We start from the raw sequence: 17,856 nt of genomic DNA on the forward strand, positions 1-17,856 counted from the left end.
GACCAAAAACCAAAAATATAAATAAAAAAAGAATGGGGGCTTTTATAAAAAGGACAGAGATAACCATTACCATTAGGAAAAGGGCTGTTTACTGCGCTCTTCTCAGATTTCCCTTCTCCTAGCAAGATTCTGTGTTAGTAGGCTCTTCATTGTTTTCACCTCTGTTGCCAGTTTCCATTAATTTTTAATATTATTTTATCCATTTCAGTCTTTAAATTCTGTATATTTAGCAAAACATCTCAAACAGGGTTGGGGTCAATTTCATCTCCATTTCCAATTCCCATTCCCTTTTAATCAATTCCAGTTCCAAGTTCATAAAACTATAGGGAAAGAATCCCTTTTCAGGAGTCTGACTGTAAAGTCCAAAGTCCTGGTCATTTAAATATATACTTAGTTCTGGGTGCAGGACTCAAGCTTCTAGCTAATAATCATATTTTTTTATACCAGCAGGTGGCAATATTGCATTACACTTTACAAAGCATTTTTTTTTTTTTTTTGGATTGAATTTTAATACGTACAACAACATAAAACACTACAAACGGAATTTAAATTAATTATGACTCCTATGTCATAATATATATTTATTATATATATATATATATATATATATATATATATATATATATATATATATATATATACACACACACACACACACACACACACACACACACACACACAGCGAGAGAGAAAATAAAATAAAAGGTAAGATGAAAATAAGACAAACACACAAAAAAAAAAAAGAAAAATAAACCCTGCTTCCTGGATGGTTCCAAACATCAAGCTCCTTCACAATAATTTCAATTTAAATGTTTGGGGCTGTCATCTGGTATGATTAGGTTTTCAAGGGAGTTTGAACAGTGCTATGTATTTAAACCACCTTTGCTCAAATTTCTCAAGTTTGTTAACCAGCTGTTCACAGGCCGCAGTATTACTCAAATACAGCTGCCATTCGTGCGGAGCGGCAAACAGACTTAAAGAACTTTCGCGGACCAGAGTTATGCCTAAAAGTGTCACTGCCAAATAGTGTCAGCTGGCAGAATTTAGTGTCACTTTGCCAAATAGTGTCACATTGTTATTTAAACGGAGACACTATCATTAAAAATCAACCCTTCACAGATTACATGCCCACAATATACTGTGAAACATGTAGTGCATTATAATGTAATGTACTAACGTAGATGCACATCATATTAGAAAATATGTATAATAATAGTGTGGTTATGGGTGATCTATTGGCTCTCGTTACAGTACTACTTGTCTGTTTTAAGTTAAACCACGTAAACAGTGTACTCCATAGACCTGCTTTTTATGAGTGGAAAAAAACTATTCTGTTTCATTGCATCTTTAATTAAGAAAGTTTACAAACTATATTAGCCTACACGAGTTGGAAGACGTCTATAGCACAACATGTAACTAATTAAGTATGACAGGTTACAATAAGTTCTACTTATTTAAAACAATGACCATGCAGTCCTAAAATGTAAAAATACATAGCTGAATTAAGTAAAGCAGCAGATTAGCATTACAGTATTGCACACCAATGCTTTATATTACGTGACAACTTTCTCTTAACATTCTATCAAGGCTTGTCTGAAATACTGAAGCCTGAGCAGCAACATTTCTTGGGACCGGCAGCAGTCTGCGGCCTGATCGTTGGGAACCACTGCACTACAGTCCCCACCTCTGTTAGGCACTTCCAATAATATGGGGAGTCCTTTATACCCAGCCTATGTAACCTGGCGGGGGGTCCAATAGAACCTGTGCCAGATCTTAAGCTGAACAAGCCTGGTTCGCAACTCCCTTGACATTGTTTTTATACTTTTTAGGACATTAGCCCATTCCTCTTCAGTAAAGGATGTATTTCAATCTTTCTCCCAGACTAATTGTAATGCCAAACTTTATGTATTTGACTTTTGTAGTAGCATGGCATAATAGGAAGACGATTTATGTCCCTTGCTGAATCTCTCGAAGATCCTGGATGGGGTATCCACGTGTCTAGGTGGATTAGAACTCGAGCCAAATACTTCGTGCAGCATGTCTCTAATTTGTAGATATCGCCAAAAATGGGAATGCGGTAAACCAAATTGATCTAAGTTTTTCAAATGATTTTATTATATTGTTTTGATATAAATCTACCAGGACACGTATGCCACCATTATACCAGTCTTTCCACAAAAAGGGGGATTTACCAATACATAACATGGGGTTCATCCAGATTCCTGCGTAGTCTATCAAATATGTATTATAACCAAACATTTGTCCTACCCTAATTAATTAAAGATTTTGATATTGCAAAAAATCAATTCTAGAAAATACATTATGAGGGGAAGAATACAATGTGTAGTCTCTTTGTTTTGGATTTTGTAAGCGCCAAATATCTACCAGACCTAAACCATTGCATATACCCCTCAATACTCTTAACGACCTAGACACATGGCAAGCTGATGGGGAACTGTTATCCAAAATTGGATCCAGCACCTGATTAAAGTCCCCGTCCTCTATAATTGGATATTGACCCAAATCACTTGGCTTGGTTTCAAGATCTTCAAAAAAAAAGCAGGATTATCACCATTTGGGGTATAAATATTTGCTAGTATGATTTTGTGGCCCTGTATCTCAGCTAGGATTATTGCAAACCTTTATTATTACACAACTTTTATTTCTTTAATAAATTTAACAGCAGCTTTTTATTAATTATAATTGCAACCCCTCTGCTATTGCCACTGCCTACAGTAAAATATACCTGTTTAACCTCATCTTCCAATAAATGTGCCTCCTTTAAAAATGCCACGTCAGATTTTAATGTTAAGGTTGGACAGTACTTTTTTTCCTCTTAATGGGGTGGTTTAAGCCCTTCACATTCCACGAGGTCAGACCCAGTCCATTATTTTTTAAGTTAGAGGCTTACATAAATTAAGAGAGGTAACAGGAAAGTAGATATCTGAAACCTGAGCAGGGTAATCCCCACCACACCAGTCAACCAAAACAGGAAAAAAAAGAAGAAAAAAAAACATACAAAATCAACTAAATTAGCAACTATGCGGTCCGTGATTCTACAGGCGAGATCCATTACTCAGACCACGCTCCCACATCCCCAATGTAGACATATGCGCTCAAAGCAGCAGATGCAAAATTAGTTTTCATAGTAATCTAACCAGATGTTAACCCCCCCCCCCCATTAGAATCCGCAAATCTTTTTTTTTTTTTAAATAACTGATTAAGATTTTTCAGTCGTTCAATCAGTAACAAATCATTGTGGATGTGGGCAACAGTAACCGCTGAACATACTAGCACAACAGAAAAACATGTGCCCATAACTGTTGATGCAAAAACCCCTCTCCACCCTTATCTCCAACTAAATACAACAACCTCTGAATAATGTTATTAGACCAGAGTTTATTTTAAACAGTTTGCGCATTTACAACATTGCTGGTCTCCAACACCTGCTCCTCTCCATTCCCGACCAATTCCTTATTGCACAGCATTTACATTTTAAACCATTAACAGAAGAATGTTCTACGAAGATTACATCAAGCAGATGACGGAGAACCCTGCTTAAAATATACATGAGTATATCTCATATATTTATCTGATGCAATGCAGGAATGAAACCACCCGCAATTGTAAATGACAAAAGACAAAAAAAACAAAAACAATAGTAAAAATAAAGGCAGTGACAACCATGCAAATTAACAATAGTAACGTGAGATTTCTCGTTGGAAGCAAAACATCTGTTTTCTGTTGGTTAAAAGAAACATGCTACAGAAAGATTCATCAGAAGTGACTTGCATAGTGCATTCAGTAATATATAGCATCCCCAGCTGGCTACACATTGTAGTATGTCCAAAGGAAGGAAGAAAGAGAAAAAAAAGAAACGGATGGGAACCCATCCCTATTTGTTACTATATAATCTTATAGTCATTTTAGCAAATAAAGTGTCACTCATATGGTTGAAACAACAGCAAACAAATAAAAAAATGCAGGGTGCTTACTCAGTAAATCCATTACTAGACAGAGGTCGGTGGGAGCAAACCAGAACACTAGACATAAAAGTTTGACTGTATAAATTAAAATTATTTTCAGATTAAGGAGCGCACATACTGCATAGCTCTGACGGGGTCTTCAAAGCGTTGGGAATCCACTTCTGTGTCAATCTTCAGTACAGCTGGATATAGAAGGGTGAATTTTATGCTGTGCTCATGTAGTAGTTTCTTGGTTGGAAGAAATTTTTGCTGTTTATTTTGCAAGGCTCTGACAAATCAGGAAAGACTAATATTTGATGCCATCTCCAACAAATCTCTCCTTTCTTTCTGGTGGCCTGCAGGATTAATTCCGGTATTGGAAACATAGAAATCTTGCAGTAGTCCCAGGGAGCGCTGTGTTCGATCCATTTCCAGTTCACCATAGTCTTCCAAGATCCAGAATAATAGGAATATTTATCCTTAAGAAATTAATCACATCTTCTGCCTCAACCCCTTCTGGAAATCCAACATTGTTACATCTATTTCTATGCTCAAGGTCGTCCATTTTAAGGCGGAAGGCTTCCAGATCTGACTGAGATGCAGGGGGGTTGGCCTTCCTTTCCTCGCGGGTTTCCTCCAGCATTTCTACCCTGCTTTCAACCCCCTGCACTCGTGTCATTATATCAGACAGTTTCCCCTCTACTGCTGCAACAAAGTCTTTAATAGCATTTAAACTGCTTAGATCCTCAGATATTTTTCAGTAATGTGCAGTAATGTGCAGTATTCGCAATGTCTTTAGCAACACTGTTGAGGTCAGACTGACCAGGTGAAGTGGAAACCGCCTCACCATCTTGTTCCAGTTCAGATTCAGGAGGTTGAACGGCACTTTTAGGTTTAGCTGTTTTATTCCCATGTAGTCGCAGTCTGGTTGTTTTGTATCAGCCATCATGTCGGAGGGGTTATAGATGTCTTCTAGCGCCGTTTTTTTATTTTTACAAATTGTCTATTTAATCGTCTTTATCATCTTCTCAGCTACGTCACGTGACTCTAGCAACTGCACAAATGATATGCTGTATTTGAAGAACCATCAGTGTTTTCTGAGCTTTACTCATAAAAGGGAACGGGAACTAGTCAGTGTAACTCAACAGTCAGTCTGCCAGTGAAGGGATTCCATACCCCGGTTAAAAGAGCAGGTCTACATTAGTCTATAACACAATGCCTACCTTCCAGACTCAAATATTAGACATGCCCTTATTATGTTCACTTTAAAGAAAGTACGCCTGATTATCTCCCAAGCTGTCCACCTTGGAGACCATGTGTAACTAAGCCTACAATCTCCACCCAGTCCCCTTAAGATCATTTTCCTGTAATGCCCCAGTACCTTTCACACTGGAGACCTGCTTGCCACCAGTCTTGCCGAAGAGCGTCAGCTCGTTGGTGATGGACTCCAGCATCTTAACGAAGTTGGGCAGGAAGAGGATGACATGGACCTCGTGGTTGGCGAGGTGGCGCCCGCAGCTGATGCCCTGAGCACCCTGCACGTGGGGGCCGCACAACAAGGCCACCGTGGGGCGTTGGTGCACATTCTTAGGGGTGAGCCTTAAAAAAAGAATAATTAAATTAATACAGGTTAACAAAAACTGCCACATCAATTTAATGTGAGTTATATACGCCTTTAAAATGCTTATTAGCACATTATTATGGCTGTGTTGCAGATTGTTAGGCTATTATCATAACTCTGGTTTCCTGAAATAGAAATGCCTTCGAAAGACCCGAAACCTGAATAAGACATATCAAAGCTGCTCCACAAGCCTGAGATGCAGTCATGGCCCGTCCCCGAGGACATAAAAGTACTGTAGTCACAGACCTGAATGCCATCTTTCCTTCAAGCCTGCTGCAATCATGACGCAGCAACCTTGAAGGTTAATGGTTACATTTCTATTTCAGGGAACCAGGGTTCTGATAACCTAATGTTCCCTATCAAGCACGAAATGTAACCATTACTGTATGGGTGAATATGCCAAAGCGGTCGCAAGGGTAATATTGCAGTAAGACTGGAATGCTACAGGCTAAGCCGAGAGGCTGCCTTGTGCGTTACTATATGGAACCCCAGTAACAAGAAGCTAGGGCTAAAAAACTGAGGGAGAAACTCACCTCTATGCCTGTATTGTAATGGTCGACCCTTAACACTCTAGTACCAAAACTAGGGTTTTAAGTCTGTAGAACCTAGTAAAGGTATGGGAGTAGCGTACACCACTGCATTGCAAATGTCTGCGACAGATGCACCCTGGAATAAAGCCCGCAAAGTAGCCATGCCCCTGGTGGAGTGAGCTTTTCTGGAGGAGGCAAGTTGGTCAGCTTATAGACAGTCTTGACCATGTCTGCTATCCACTCGGACAGCTGCTGCTTAGACAGGGCTTGACCATGGGAACTCGCCCCATAGCAGATAAAAAAGTTTGGACTGCCTCTTGTCAAACGCAGGGCATGTACTGTCTGACTCCACGTCCTCAGGACTGGAATGTTAGCTCCTGTTCGCCCACCTCATTAGAGGTGGCAGTGGACAGTAAGTCCTCCTATTGACCCCTGAGCCCCAAGGTGACACGCAGGACAGGCGTCGCCGAATGTTCACTCAGCAATTCTGCAAACACAGTTCCTTTGTGGGTAACAGCTGCCCAGAGTTTCCCAATAAATCTGAAGGGTTTACTGTGTTTTAAATGAATAGTATACACTGAGTGTACAAAACAATAGGAACGCCTGCTCTTTCCATGAAATAGACTGACGAGGTGAATCCAGGTGAAAGCTATGATCCACTTCGATCAGTGTAGATGAAGGGGAGACAGGTTAAAGAAGGATTTTTAAGCCTTGACACAATTGAGACATGGATTGTGTATGTGTGCCATTCAGAGGGTAAATGGGCAACTAAGTGCCTTTGAACGGGGTATGGTAGTAGGTGCCAGGCGCGCTGGTTTGAGTGTCAAGAACTGCAACTCTGCTGGGTTTTTCACACTCAACAGTTTCCCGTGTGTATGGTCCACCACTCAAAGGACATCCAGTTAACGGCCAGTGGTCGAAAACGGCTCATTGATGAAAGAAGCCAAAGGAGGCCGACACATAAGAACATACGAAAGTTTACAAACAAGAGGAAGCCATTCAGCCCATCTTGCTCGTTTGGTTGTTAGTAGCTTATTGATCCCAGAATCTTATCAAGCAGCTTCTTGAAGGATCCCAGGGTGTCAGCTTCCAAACCCTCACGATTCTGTGTAAAAAAGTGCCTCCTATTTTCTGTTCTGAATGTCCCTTTGTCTAATCTCCATTTGTGACCCCTGGTCCTTGTTTCTTTTTTCAGGCTGAAAAAGTCCCTTGGGTCGACATTGTCAATACCTTTTAGAATTTTGATTGCTTGAATTAGGTCACCGCGTAGTCTTCTTTGTTCAAGACTGAATAAATTCAATTCTTTTAGCCTGTCTGCATATGACATGCCTTTTAAACCCGGAATAATTCTGGTTGCTCTTCTTTGCACTCTTTCTAGAGCAGCAATATCCTTTTTGTAGCGAGGTGACCAGAACTGCACACAATATTCAAGATGAGATCTTACTAATGCATTGTACAGTTTTAACATTACTTCCCTTGATTTAAATTCAACACTTTTCGCAATGTATCCGAGCATCTTGTTGGCCTTTTTTATAGCTTCCCCACATTGTCTAGATGAAGACATTTCTGAGTTAACAAAAATTCCTAGATCTTTTTCATAGATTCCTTCTTCAATTTCAGTATCTCCCATATGATACTTACAATGCACACTTTTATATAAACGAATTGTGCAGAGCAACAGATGGCCTACAGTTAGTCAAATGACAGTCCAGTACAACATTGGTGCCGAAAGACCCATAAAAGAATGCACAACTTGTCATACCTTGACACGAATAGGGAGTGGCAGCCAACGACCTAACAGAGTTCCACTTCTTTCAGCAAAACACAAGAAACTGCAGTTGCAGTGGGCTAAGAAACAAAAACACTGGACATTGGAGGATTGGAAAAACATTGCTTGGTCTGATGAATCCTGGTTCCTGCTGTTTCACGCTGATGGGAGGACTAGGGTATAGAGAAAACCACGAGTACATGCATCCATCATGCCGCGTGTCAACGTTGCAGGCTGGTGGTGGTGGTGGTGTGATGGTGTGGGGTGTGTTTTCATTGGACCCCTTGACTAAAGTGGAGCAACGTTTGAATGCCACAGGATATCTGAACACCATTGCCAATCAGGTGCATCCCTTCATGGCAGCAGTGCATCCATCTGCTAATGGATTTGTTCAGCAGGATAATGCTCCATGCCACAAGGCTAGGATTGTCCAGGAATGGTTCCACGAACATAACAGTGAATTCAGCTTACTGCAGTGGCCTGCCCAGTTACCAGATCTTAGTCCAACTGACCATCTGTGGGATCAGATGGAACAAGCTATTCGGAGTAGAGATCCACTACCAGCCAACTTGACAACTGTGGGAACCATTGGAGTCAACATGGGCCAGCATCCCTGTGGAATGCTTTTGACACCTTGTAGTCCATTTCCTGACAAATTGAGGCTGTTCTGAGGGCAAAAGGGGGTGCAACTCAATATTTGGAAGGTGTTCCTAATATTTTGTACACTCGGTGTAAACTAATAACTACTTTTGAATATTATCCTTTGATTGTATTAAAATGTGTTTGATATGCTTGTAATTGTAATTTTTTATAGAATATGAAACTGAAATGTGTATGCTTCTCCAATGAATGTAACTAAAGTTATATTGAATAGGAGGTTTAAATGATAAATGTAAAATCCTTTGATAACGAAATAGGCGGATACATTCCATTTCTAACACACCCTTTTTGCGTGACATGCAACTGTCTATCAAATACTGTGAACTAATGGATGGACCGACAAGGATTTGTTTACAGTACAAGGGAACGCCTAAACATCGTGCTATTTAAACTCAAAACAAGGATTTTCTCTCTCTGGATTTGTGCTCTCTGGACTGTCTCTGAATTTGCTCTTTCTTCAATCTCATCACTCTCAACTCATAAAACTCTGAAGTTCTTCAACGAAGACGCAATGATGTAATCTTCAAAGCTGTCCTGGAGAAGATGGGCTGCCTCCGGAACGATGACAGCTTTTGCCTACAGTAGACTTCACAGAGATACTGCACTGTGCTATTGCACAGCTAACTTCTACAGAGAGGACGGCTGTGTTAAGACGACTGTTTTAAACATCGCAGCAACAGAATAAGTATCAAACTTACATTGTGTGTTTACAAGTAACTGAACTGAAGCCATGATATTGATATTGTCAACACGTAATGGGCATCTATTCACTAGATGCTGGACATTGTGCATGCGTACTTAGCCACTTGGAAGTTGGCGCATGTAATGTGTGACTGAACCGAACAATGTGTGATGAACTATTAAGACTAATACACTAAAGAACTCTATAACCAGAGAGCACATCAAGGATTTATCATGAACATTTAACAATGCATTACTTTTCCTTGAATGTTTTAATTTGTTTCTTCATACATATACATACATAAATCAAAACAACATTCGCAACAAGCCTAGCAAGTTTAACATACTACAGGAGTGTACTAAAATATGTATTTCAAACACATTACAGTACTTTGGAATGTAAGCTATATAAACTAGACATGCGTTTACGAAAAAAAATAATTCAGCGACAGCTGCATCATTGCACATTGCATTTTAATACTGTAAACATAATCATACTAATAATAACGTTGAGTTTTTTTTTTTTTTTTTTTTTTTTTTTTGCACATTGAATACACAGAGGGGCGTACTTACTAAAAATTCTCTCAAAACTGACTTGCTGGTAGGATTGGACCAGCAAATCAGATGGTAGTTAACACGAGCAGGAAAACAAGACCACGCCCACTGTTTGTCTGGTAGAAATACTGCAAGGTAGGGCATTCGGTGCAGTTTCGTTGATAAACTTAAATAATTGTATTAACTATGCGCATTACAAAAATGTAATTATTAAATAGATTATCCAATATTTATGTCCATGTATATAATGAGGAATGGAATCGATCAAAAAATAGATTTTTGATTTAATCGTAGCAGCCCTAGTACACACCGACGATTGTACCCTTATTTGGCGAGAAAAGCATCTGTTCTGCTTCCAGCCAAGTTTAGTGAGTATGTGACTGTCATTTTCTACGATTATCGAATAATTAAAAAATGTGAACGACATGATTATTCATAATCACGATATATCATAAGAACATAAGAACATAAGAATGTTTACAAACGAGAGGAGGCCATTCGGCCCATCTTGCTCGTTTGGTTGTTAGTAGCTTATTGATCCCAAAATCTCATCAAGCAGCTTCTTGAAGGATCCCAGGGTGTCAGCTTCAACAACATTACTGGGGAGTTGATTCCAGACCCTCACAATTCTCTGTGTAAAAAAGTGTCTCCTATTTTCTGTTCTGAATGCCCCTTTTTCTAAACTCCATTTGTGACCCCTGGTCCTTGTTTCTTTTTTCAGGCTGAAAAAGTCCCTTGGGTCGACACTGTCAATACCTTTTAGAATTTTGAATGCTTGAATTAGGTCGCCACGTAGTCTTCTTTGTTCAAGACTGAACAGATTCAATTCTTTTAGCCTGTCTGCATATGACATGCCTTTTAAGCCCGGAATAATTCTGGTCGCTCTTCTTTACACTCTTTCTAGAGCAGCAATATCTTTTTTATAGCGAGGTGACCAGAACTGAACACAATATTCAAGATGAGGTCTTACTAGTGCATTGTACAGTTTTAACATTACTTCCCTTGATTTAAATTCAACACTTTTCACAATGTATCCGAGCATCTTGTTAGCCTTTTTTATAGCTTCCCCACATTGTCTAGATGAAGACATTTCTGAGTCAACAAAAACTCCTAGGTCTTTTTCATAGATTCCTTCTCCAATTTCAATATCTCCCATATGATATTTATAATGTACATTTTTATTTCCTGCATGCAGTACCTTACACTTTTCTCTATTAAATGTCATTTGCCATGTGTCTGCCCAGTTCTGAATCTTGTCTAGATCATTTTGAATGACCTTTGCTGCTGCAACAGTGTTTGCCACTCCTCCTACTTTTGTGTCGTCTGCAAATTTAACAAGTTTGCTTACTATACCAGAATCTAAATCATTAATGTAGATTAGGAATAGCAGAGGACCTAATACTGATCCCTGTGGTACACTGCTGGTTACCACACTCCATTCTGAGGTTTTTCCTCTAATCAGTACTTTCTGTTTTCTACATGTTAACCACTCCCTAATCCATGTACATGTGTTTCCTTGAATCCCAACTGCGTTCAGTTTGAGAATTAATCTTTTGTGCGGGACTTTGTCAAAAGCTTTCTGGAAATCTAAATAACCATGTACTATCGATAAATCTTAGCAAAGTAGGATTTAGGTGCGGCCCTCGCATATCCGCTTCAGTGCCGGCCTAGCATTTCACACAGGAGTTAAGACGCAAGGTGGTTCAGAGAAGGCATAAAATATTCTGAGCCATCATAACTTGTTTGTGTAAAACGGGGTATAACAGTGGGTGATGAGGAAGAGCGCTATGAAGGAATAAGGGACGCAGAGCGCTCTGTAGAGCTGCGGGAGAGACATTTCTCAAGGTGGCACTTATAAAAAGGTGCACAAAACTTGATGAAACTGCAGTTTGTCAGTACCTCTGTGACATAAAAGCCAGGCATGATACAAGAAACAAACAATGCAGTGTATAGTATACAGGCGTACAGGTTCTGCCTCAGCCTGCTTATAGACAGCAACCGGGCGGGTCAAGACCTGAGTAAGACCAGTTGGTAGTGGGCCATGTTGGACTGGGAAGACCCTTGGGCCTAGCTTTGTAAAAACTCATGTAGAATTTGACCCCTTTATTCAATCAGTTTCAAATGTTTATCCAGTGTGTAGAGGTTGGGGAAAAAAATCTGGCTCTTTCATGTGCTACAAGGTGAAAAAATTACGATAGAATATAAACAAATGAAAAGCGTTTCTTGTTTTTTATGTTTTTTCTGGATGTCTCCTTCCAGAGTGGTACTCAGTAAGACTTATATCAAATCTGATGTTTTAGTCCTAATGGCCAGGGGGTTACCTTGAACTCAAGCCCTGAACCATGCCTGTGCTGGCTATACTTTGGAAGATAATGTGATTTATTTAAGGCCAAAGCCCTCCAGGCGGAAATTGCCTGTGGGAGGCTGGGGGTTTAACAGGTTAAAGGTGCTCAGATTAACGTGTGTGATCAACCAGGGAGTGACAGCAATGAAGCCTGAAATCAGGGTTGGTACAGTACAGCTTATGGAGACTGAGTGATCTAGCCACACAAAATAAATGCATAAAATACCTATACTGTTGGAGAAAAAAAAGCAGACCCAGATTGTTGTCTGAAGAAAGTTAGCTTGCAGGTGTAACCGACGGTTAACTTGGTCTCACAGAAGCTCAATGGCAGCTTCAGCCTCTTACTGCCATCGGTTCTGATTCTTCAGTAAATGCCCATCTCTGTTTAAACAGATTGAGGGGTTTACTATTCCATAGATTTCCACCCATCAAAACCATTAAACTGTGCAAAATGGTTTGAATTGAGGCTTCACATGACAAGGTGCAGTATTGTTGGAAGATTGTTGCCTTGGGCTGAATGAACAAATGCCAGGGTGTCTTTCACAAAGAAGAATTGTACCATAGCTAGTAATAAACAGCCTCACACCTGTGCTGATGCAGTGCTTTACTGCTCTATACAATAGTAGGCTCATACTTGCTAGCTCAGTGGTCTCAGCCACTCAATACATAGATCCATAGCAGTGAGGAACACAGGCAACACACCGAGTTTGAGTTCTCTGTTAACCCTTTGTGATCCTATGTCTGGCCAAGTCCAACACTACATTTTTCCCTTTCCAGTCCGATGTTGGACTCTGTCCGACACCATCAAAAAGACGTCAAGGACAGGTCGCTAGTTGGCTGACTGAGACCGAAAGGAGCCGAATGAAGCCAAAAAAAAAAAAAAGGGGACGACTGAGCAATACACATAGCCCCATGCACCACAGAGATAACACGGACACAAACAAAGACGACAGTTGCTTCCTCATCCAATGCTCAAAGGATATCACAGACATTTGCAGAGCTTTTTGAGTAATAAAATAATGCGTTTGGTGTAAGATCAGTGATCAGGAGAGGATTTATCAGTGCGTACGACTATAAAGAGGTATGTGAAAAATACAGCGAACAAGGGGTGGGGCTTAGCTGGAGATGCAGTACTGACTGTGCTTTTGCTATGCAGTGCCTTTTAAACCAGTTTTACTTTGAAAAAAATATATTTTACCTAGCGCGTGTGAAAATAAATTGGACCTGATGCAACTGACAAGCGCTGAATAAATGGACCGCTAAGGGTTAAATAGCTGCAACTCATTTTCTGAGCACAAAGCACTGATTGAGGGTTTTGAGGGATCCGAACCTCAGAATCTATGCAATACAAAACGCTGAGAATTGGGTGTGCACATCGGAAGGAATGTCTCTGAATGGAGAATGTGTGCTGCACAAGTTGTGCTGCACCTGAAGTAGCTTTGGCAGGAGAAAGCTTGGGAGTAACAGTTCAGAAGAAAAGAGATGGACCACTTCTACTGCATGCCACTTCTGACCACTGTGTCCGTCACTGTGGTATGTGCAGTGCTGAGGTTCTGTGAAGCAGTTCCCTCACTGATCTTACCGGTTGGGGCCCCCAAGCAGGGTCAGAGCCATCTGACTGGCACACACACCCGCCATCTCCAGCCTCCGCTCCAGCGTGAGCCCATGCCGCTCTGCCACACACAGCAGCTTCTTGTGCAGCTCATAGGAGATACTGGGAACCACCAGGCCAGCATCTGCAAGGGACACAGAGTTGAAGCATTGAGCAATCAGGGTCATGAGTGTGGGTTTTTGGGTGAGACAACTGTCCCCTAGTTTCTCTGAAATATCCACAGGGCCCCACTGCGTCTCTGTGTCATAATAAGGTGTGTAACATCTAAGTACATATACAAGACTTGTTGGTATTTTATCAGTGTGGTGCATAAAAAAAATAAAGCAATGTCTATTTTGCATGGATGACTTCATGTAAGTGATCTTTGTTTTGACTATATCTTGCTACAGATGTAAAAAAACAAAAAAAGCTTTTAGATACTTGGGTAACCACTATTTTTCTGAATAAACTCAATGCAGTTGTAAAAACAGAAGAATTCACCCATCTAGCCCTGCTAAAGCAGCTATCAGTGTACCAATCAGGGATAAGTAAAGCAAGGTGTTTTCTCCCTGTTCTTTGGCACAGGTGTCGCTGAGATCTGGGAGCTTTGTTCCGACACAGAGGAGGGAGTATAAGCTATGCCTGCAGCACCGAAACTCCCTTGCTGTTTACACAAACTGAAAGGTTTCATTCTTAAAGAAAAAAAGGGAAATGCTAAAAGTACATGCCTAGCCCCAAGCCAGATTTTGTGTTGAAGGAGCTACTGGATCTGTGCAGGTCCTTCCTCTCACCTGCAGCGTAAGAACACTAACAAACACTGTCACTTCTATGAGGTGACGCACTAGCTAGTATGTATTCCAGGCTGATTTGTGTCTCATATCAATATACAGTGCCCTCCATAAGTATTGGGACAGTGAAGTCAAAATTGATATTTTTGCTGTATTCTCAAGCAATACAAAAATATGATTAAAAGATGAATGAGGCAAAAGTACAGAATGTCACCTTGAATTTCTGGCTGTTTTCACACACGTTTTACTAACTAAGAATAACAGCACTTTGAGTTCCATCCCCCCATTTTATGTGAGCATACATATTGGACATTTGGCTCACAGGTGTTTCTAATTGATCAGGTGTTTCCTGTTGCATTGATTGTTCACACATAAAAGAGCTGTGAATGTGTAGTCTCAGTTCTACCCTTTGCTTTTGCCTTTGGAGTCTGCGTTTTGTGTCAGTAGGCATAATCCAACATGAAGACTAGGGAGCTGTCTATGAAAGAAAAGTAAGCAATTTGGATGCTAAAAGAAAAGGGGAACTCAATTAGAACCACAGCACAAAAGTTGGGCATAGCCAAATCAACAGCTTGGAATGTCCTGAAAAAGGTGTCTTCTGCAATTGGCAACGACCAGGTCGGCCAAGGAAAACAACAGCAGTTGATAACAGAATAATAACTAGAGCTGTGAAAAAAAACAAAAAACTCAAACAAGTGTCAATGAAATCACCAACCTCCAGAAAGCTGGGGTGAAAGTGTCACAATCTACTGTTCGCAGAAGACTTCAGCAGCAGAATTACAAAGGCCACACTGCAAGATGCAAACCTCTGATCAGATCATTATGGACAGATAAGACGAAGATTAACCTTTATCAAAGTGATGGGGAAGGCAAAAAAAAGTGTGGAGAAAAAAAGGAACTGCAGATGATCCAAAGAATACCATCTCATGTGTGAAGCACGGTGGAGGTAGTGTCATGGAATGGGCATGCATGGCTGCCTCTGGAACAGGCTCACTCATCTTTATTGATGAAGTAACGAATGATGGCAGCAGCAGAATGACTTCAGAAGTGTACAGAAGCATCTTGGCTACCAACATACAAGGAAATGCCACCAGACTCATTGGGCGGCGCTTCACAATGCAACAGGACAATGACCCAAAACACACTGCCAACGCAACCAAGGAGTTCATCATCGGGGGAAAAAAGTGGAAAGTTTTAAACTGGCCAAGTCAATCTCCTGATTTAAATCCGATTGAACAAGTATTTCACTTGCTGAAGAGGAGACTGAAGTCAGAAGCTCCCCAAAACAAGCAACAGCTGAAAACGGCTGCAGTAAAGGCTTGGCAAAGCATCTAAACGGACAATAACAAGAGTTTGGTGATGTTAATGGGTCGCAGACTCGCTGCTGTTATTGCATGCACAGGATTTGCGACTAAAACCAACTTTTATAATTCTTATATTTTCTTTAAGTTGAATTGTCCCAACACCTATGCTCACATAAAATGATGAGATGGATTTCTAAAAGTGTTGTTATTCTTAGTTGGTAAAGCATGTATGCATTGAAAACACTAGAAATAAAAGGTGACATTCTGTACTTTTGCCTCATATTCATCTTTTACTCATATTTTCATATTGCTTGAGTGTACAGCAAAAATAGCACTTTTGACTTCACTGTCCCAATACTTATGGAGGGCACTGCATGTAGGGAGTACTAGGCGTATTTTTTTTGTTTTGTTCCCCCTCGTTGACTGTGCACTGTCTTGATCCGACTCATGTTCCAAGTATGTAAACTCATGCACACGCCCTAATGCATCTCTATTTGCTGCTGCCATGAGCAGAAACCTACTGCAAAATAATAAATTATACACTACTTACATAAATATATAGTAGTATATTTATATGCTACTTTAGTCTCGCAAGAAAGATGAAGGTATAAAAATGAAAGTATGACATGCTGATACAGACACAAGTATACTCAGGTTGTGATAATTAACAAAACCAAGCCTACCAGATTCTGATACTCAAAATATTGGTATGTCCAGGCCAATTTTCATTTAAATTCATAAGTGTCAAAAAGTACATGCAGCATCTACATAAAACAGGGAACATGATTAACACCAGCACCGCCATAGCTGCTTTTTTGAACGGTTTTTGCAATTGAAATTTAAATATCTCCGTGTATGTGAATATGTTGTGCATGTCTATTCTTAAATGTTACTAAATATTTGAATTAAAGTCCCCCTATCAAGTTCCTAACCGCTTTTTACAAAATGATAATATAATGTATTTTAATGTTTTTCTCATTTAAAATGTTCAATTGCAATGCGCAGTTTCTGCAAAATATAATTTTAAATGTCCCTCCGAACATTAGCAGGAAGACATTTTCCAGCTGTATGACCGTCGACTGTGTGACGTCATCGGAGGTAGTACTGTACACTGAATAAGTACAGCAATAGATGCGTTTGTGCGAACAATTTAAAAAGATTTAAAGGTTATGTTCATGCTATAATTTTATAAATCCAACTCAGCACTCGGTACTTTGTAGTGTACATTTCACGGAGGATTGTTTTGACAAATCAACCGGCTCTAAAGACACCATTTGGAATTAATGTGCAACACAAACAGAAACTTAAAAAGGATGCAGTACCCACGGTATTTAAAAAAAATCTAACCACATCCTGCACAGAGTCCGACCTTATCAACTACCATCTGACAGGAACAGTACAAGCAGTACACCCGCACAATTATTGGACCAGCAACAAGATTGAGGCCAATGTGGGCCTAACAACTGCACACACAAACGTACTGCTGTGCTCAAACTTCACAGAAAGCGAGTAAGTTGTGTTTATTTAGTATTTTGTTCATATCATCTAGAAGAATTAAGCCTTCTGTGCACAACATTCATTGACTCTTGGGCACCGAAATGCATTATTATTATTATTATAGTTATCACAAAATATACACATTGAACCACAATGCTATGTGACATATCTATGCTACTTTTTTCTTGTTTGCCTGTCCTCTGAATAGAATTACCACCAACAGCTCAAGCCACGCAAACCCCCTGCACTCCAGTACACTCAAGCAGAATGACTGTACCACCCTGAGTGTGTACAGGTGTTACAAAAAAAAAAAAAACACCAAAAAACTTCTTATTCTAAGTTTGCGAAAAACGAAACCCAGAGATGTAGTATGGTGTGGATATACTGGATCAAATGGCACGGCTGTATTGTGTTAAAGGTGGTACTTGCAGGTGGCCTGTGGCTGTTTTTTCTAATGGTTTGAACCTGGCTTTTGTTTTACACAAGGAGTGCACCGGGAACAGAATCACTCAGAGGGACTTCGTTTTGCAGCTAGCCCTGGACCTATTATAT

At 40.1% G+C, this 17,856-nt stretch overlaps 1 protein-coding gene across 2 annotated transcripts in view; it reads right to left on the minus strand.

Annotated features, from left to right (window-relative positions):
* LOC121294431 (enhancer of mRNA-decapping protein 3-like) overlaps window positions 1-17,856 on the minus strand; it is a 132,487-nt gene that overhangs the window by 11,970 nt on the left and 102,661 nt on the right. For both annotated transcript variants that reach the window (XM_041218113.1, XM_041218112.1), the window contains exons 5-6: window positions 13,707-13,860; window positions 5,347-5,564 (exon numbers count right to left, since the gene is read on the minus strand). In XM_041218113.1, the coding sequence (XP_041074047.1) occupies window positions 5,347-5,564; window positions 13,707-13,860 (372 nt within the window). The remainder of the gene's footprint in view (window positions 1-5,346; window positions 5,565-13,706; window positions 13,861-17,856) is intronic.

Source organism: Polyodon spathula, chromosome 19 (assembly GCF_017654505.1).
Source record: "Polyodon spathula isolate WHYD16114869_AA chromosome 19, ASM1765450v1, whole genome shotgun sequence".
In the NCBI taxonomy this organism is placed as follows: domain Eukaryota; kingdom Metazoa; phylum Chordata; class Actinopteri; order Acipenseriformes; family Polyodontidae; genus Polyodon; species Polyodon spathula.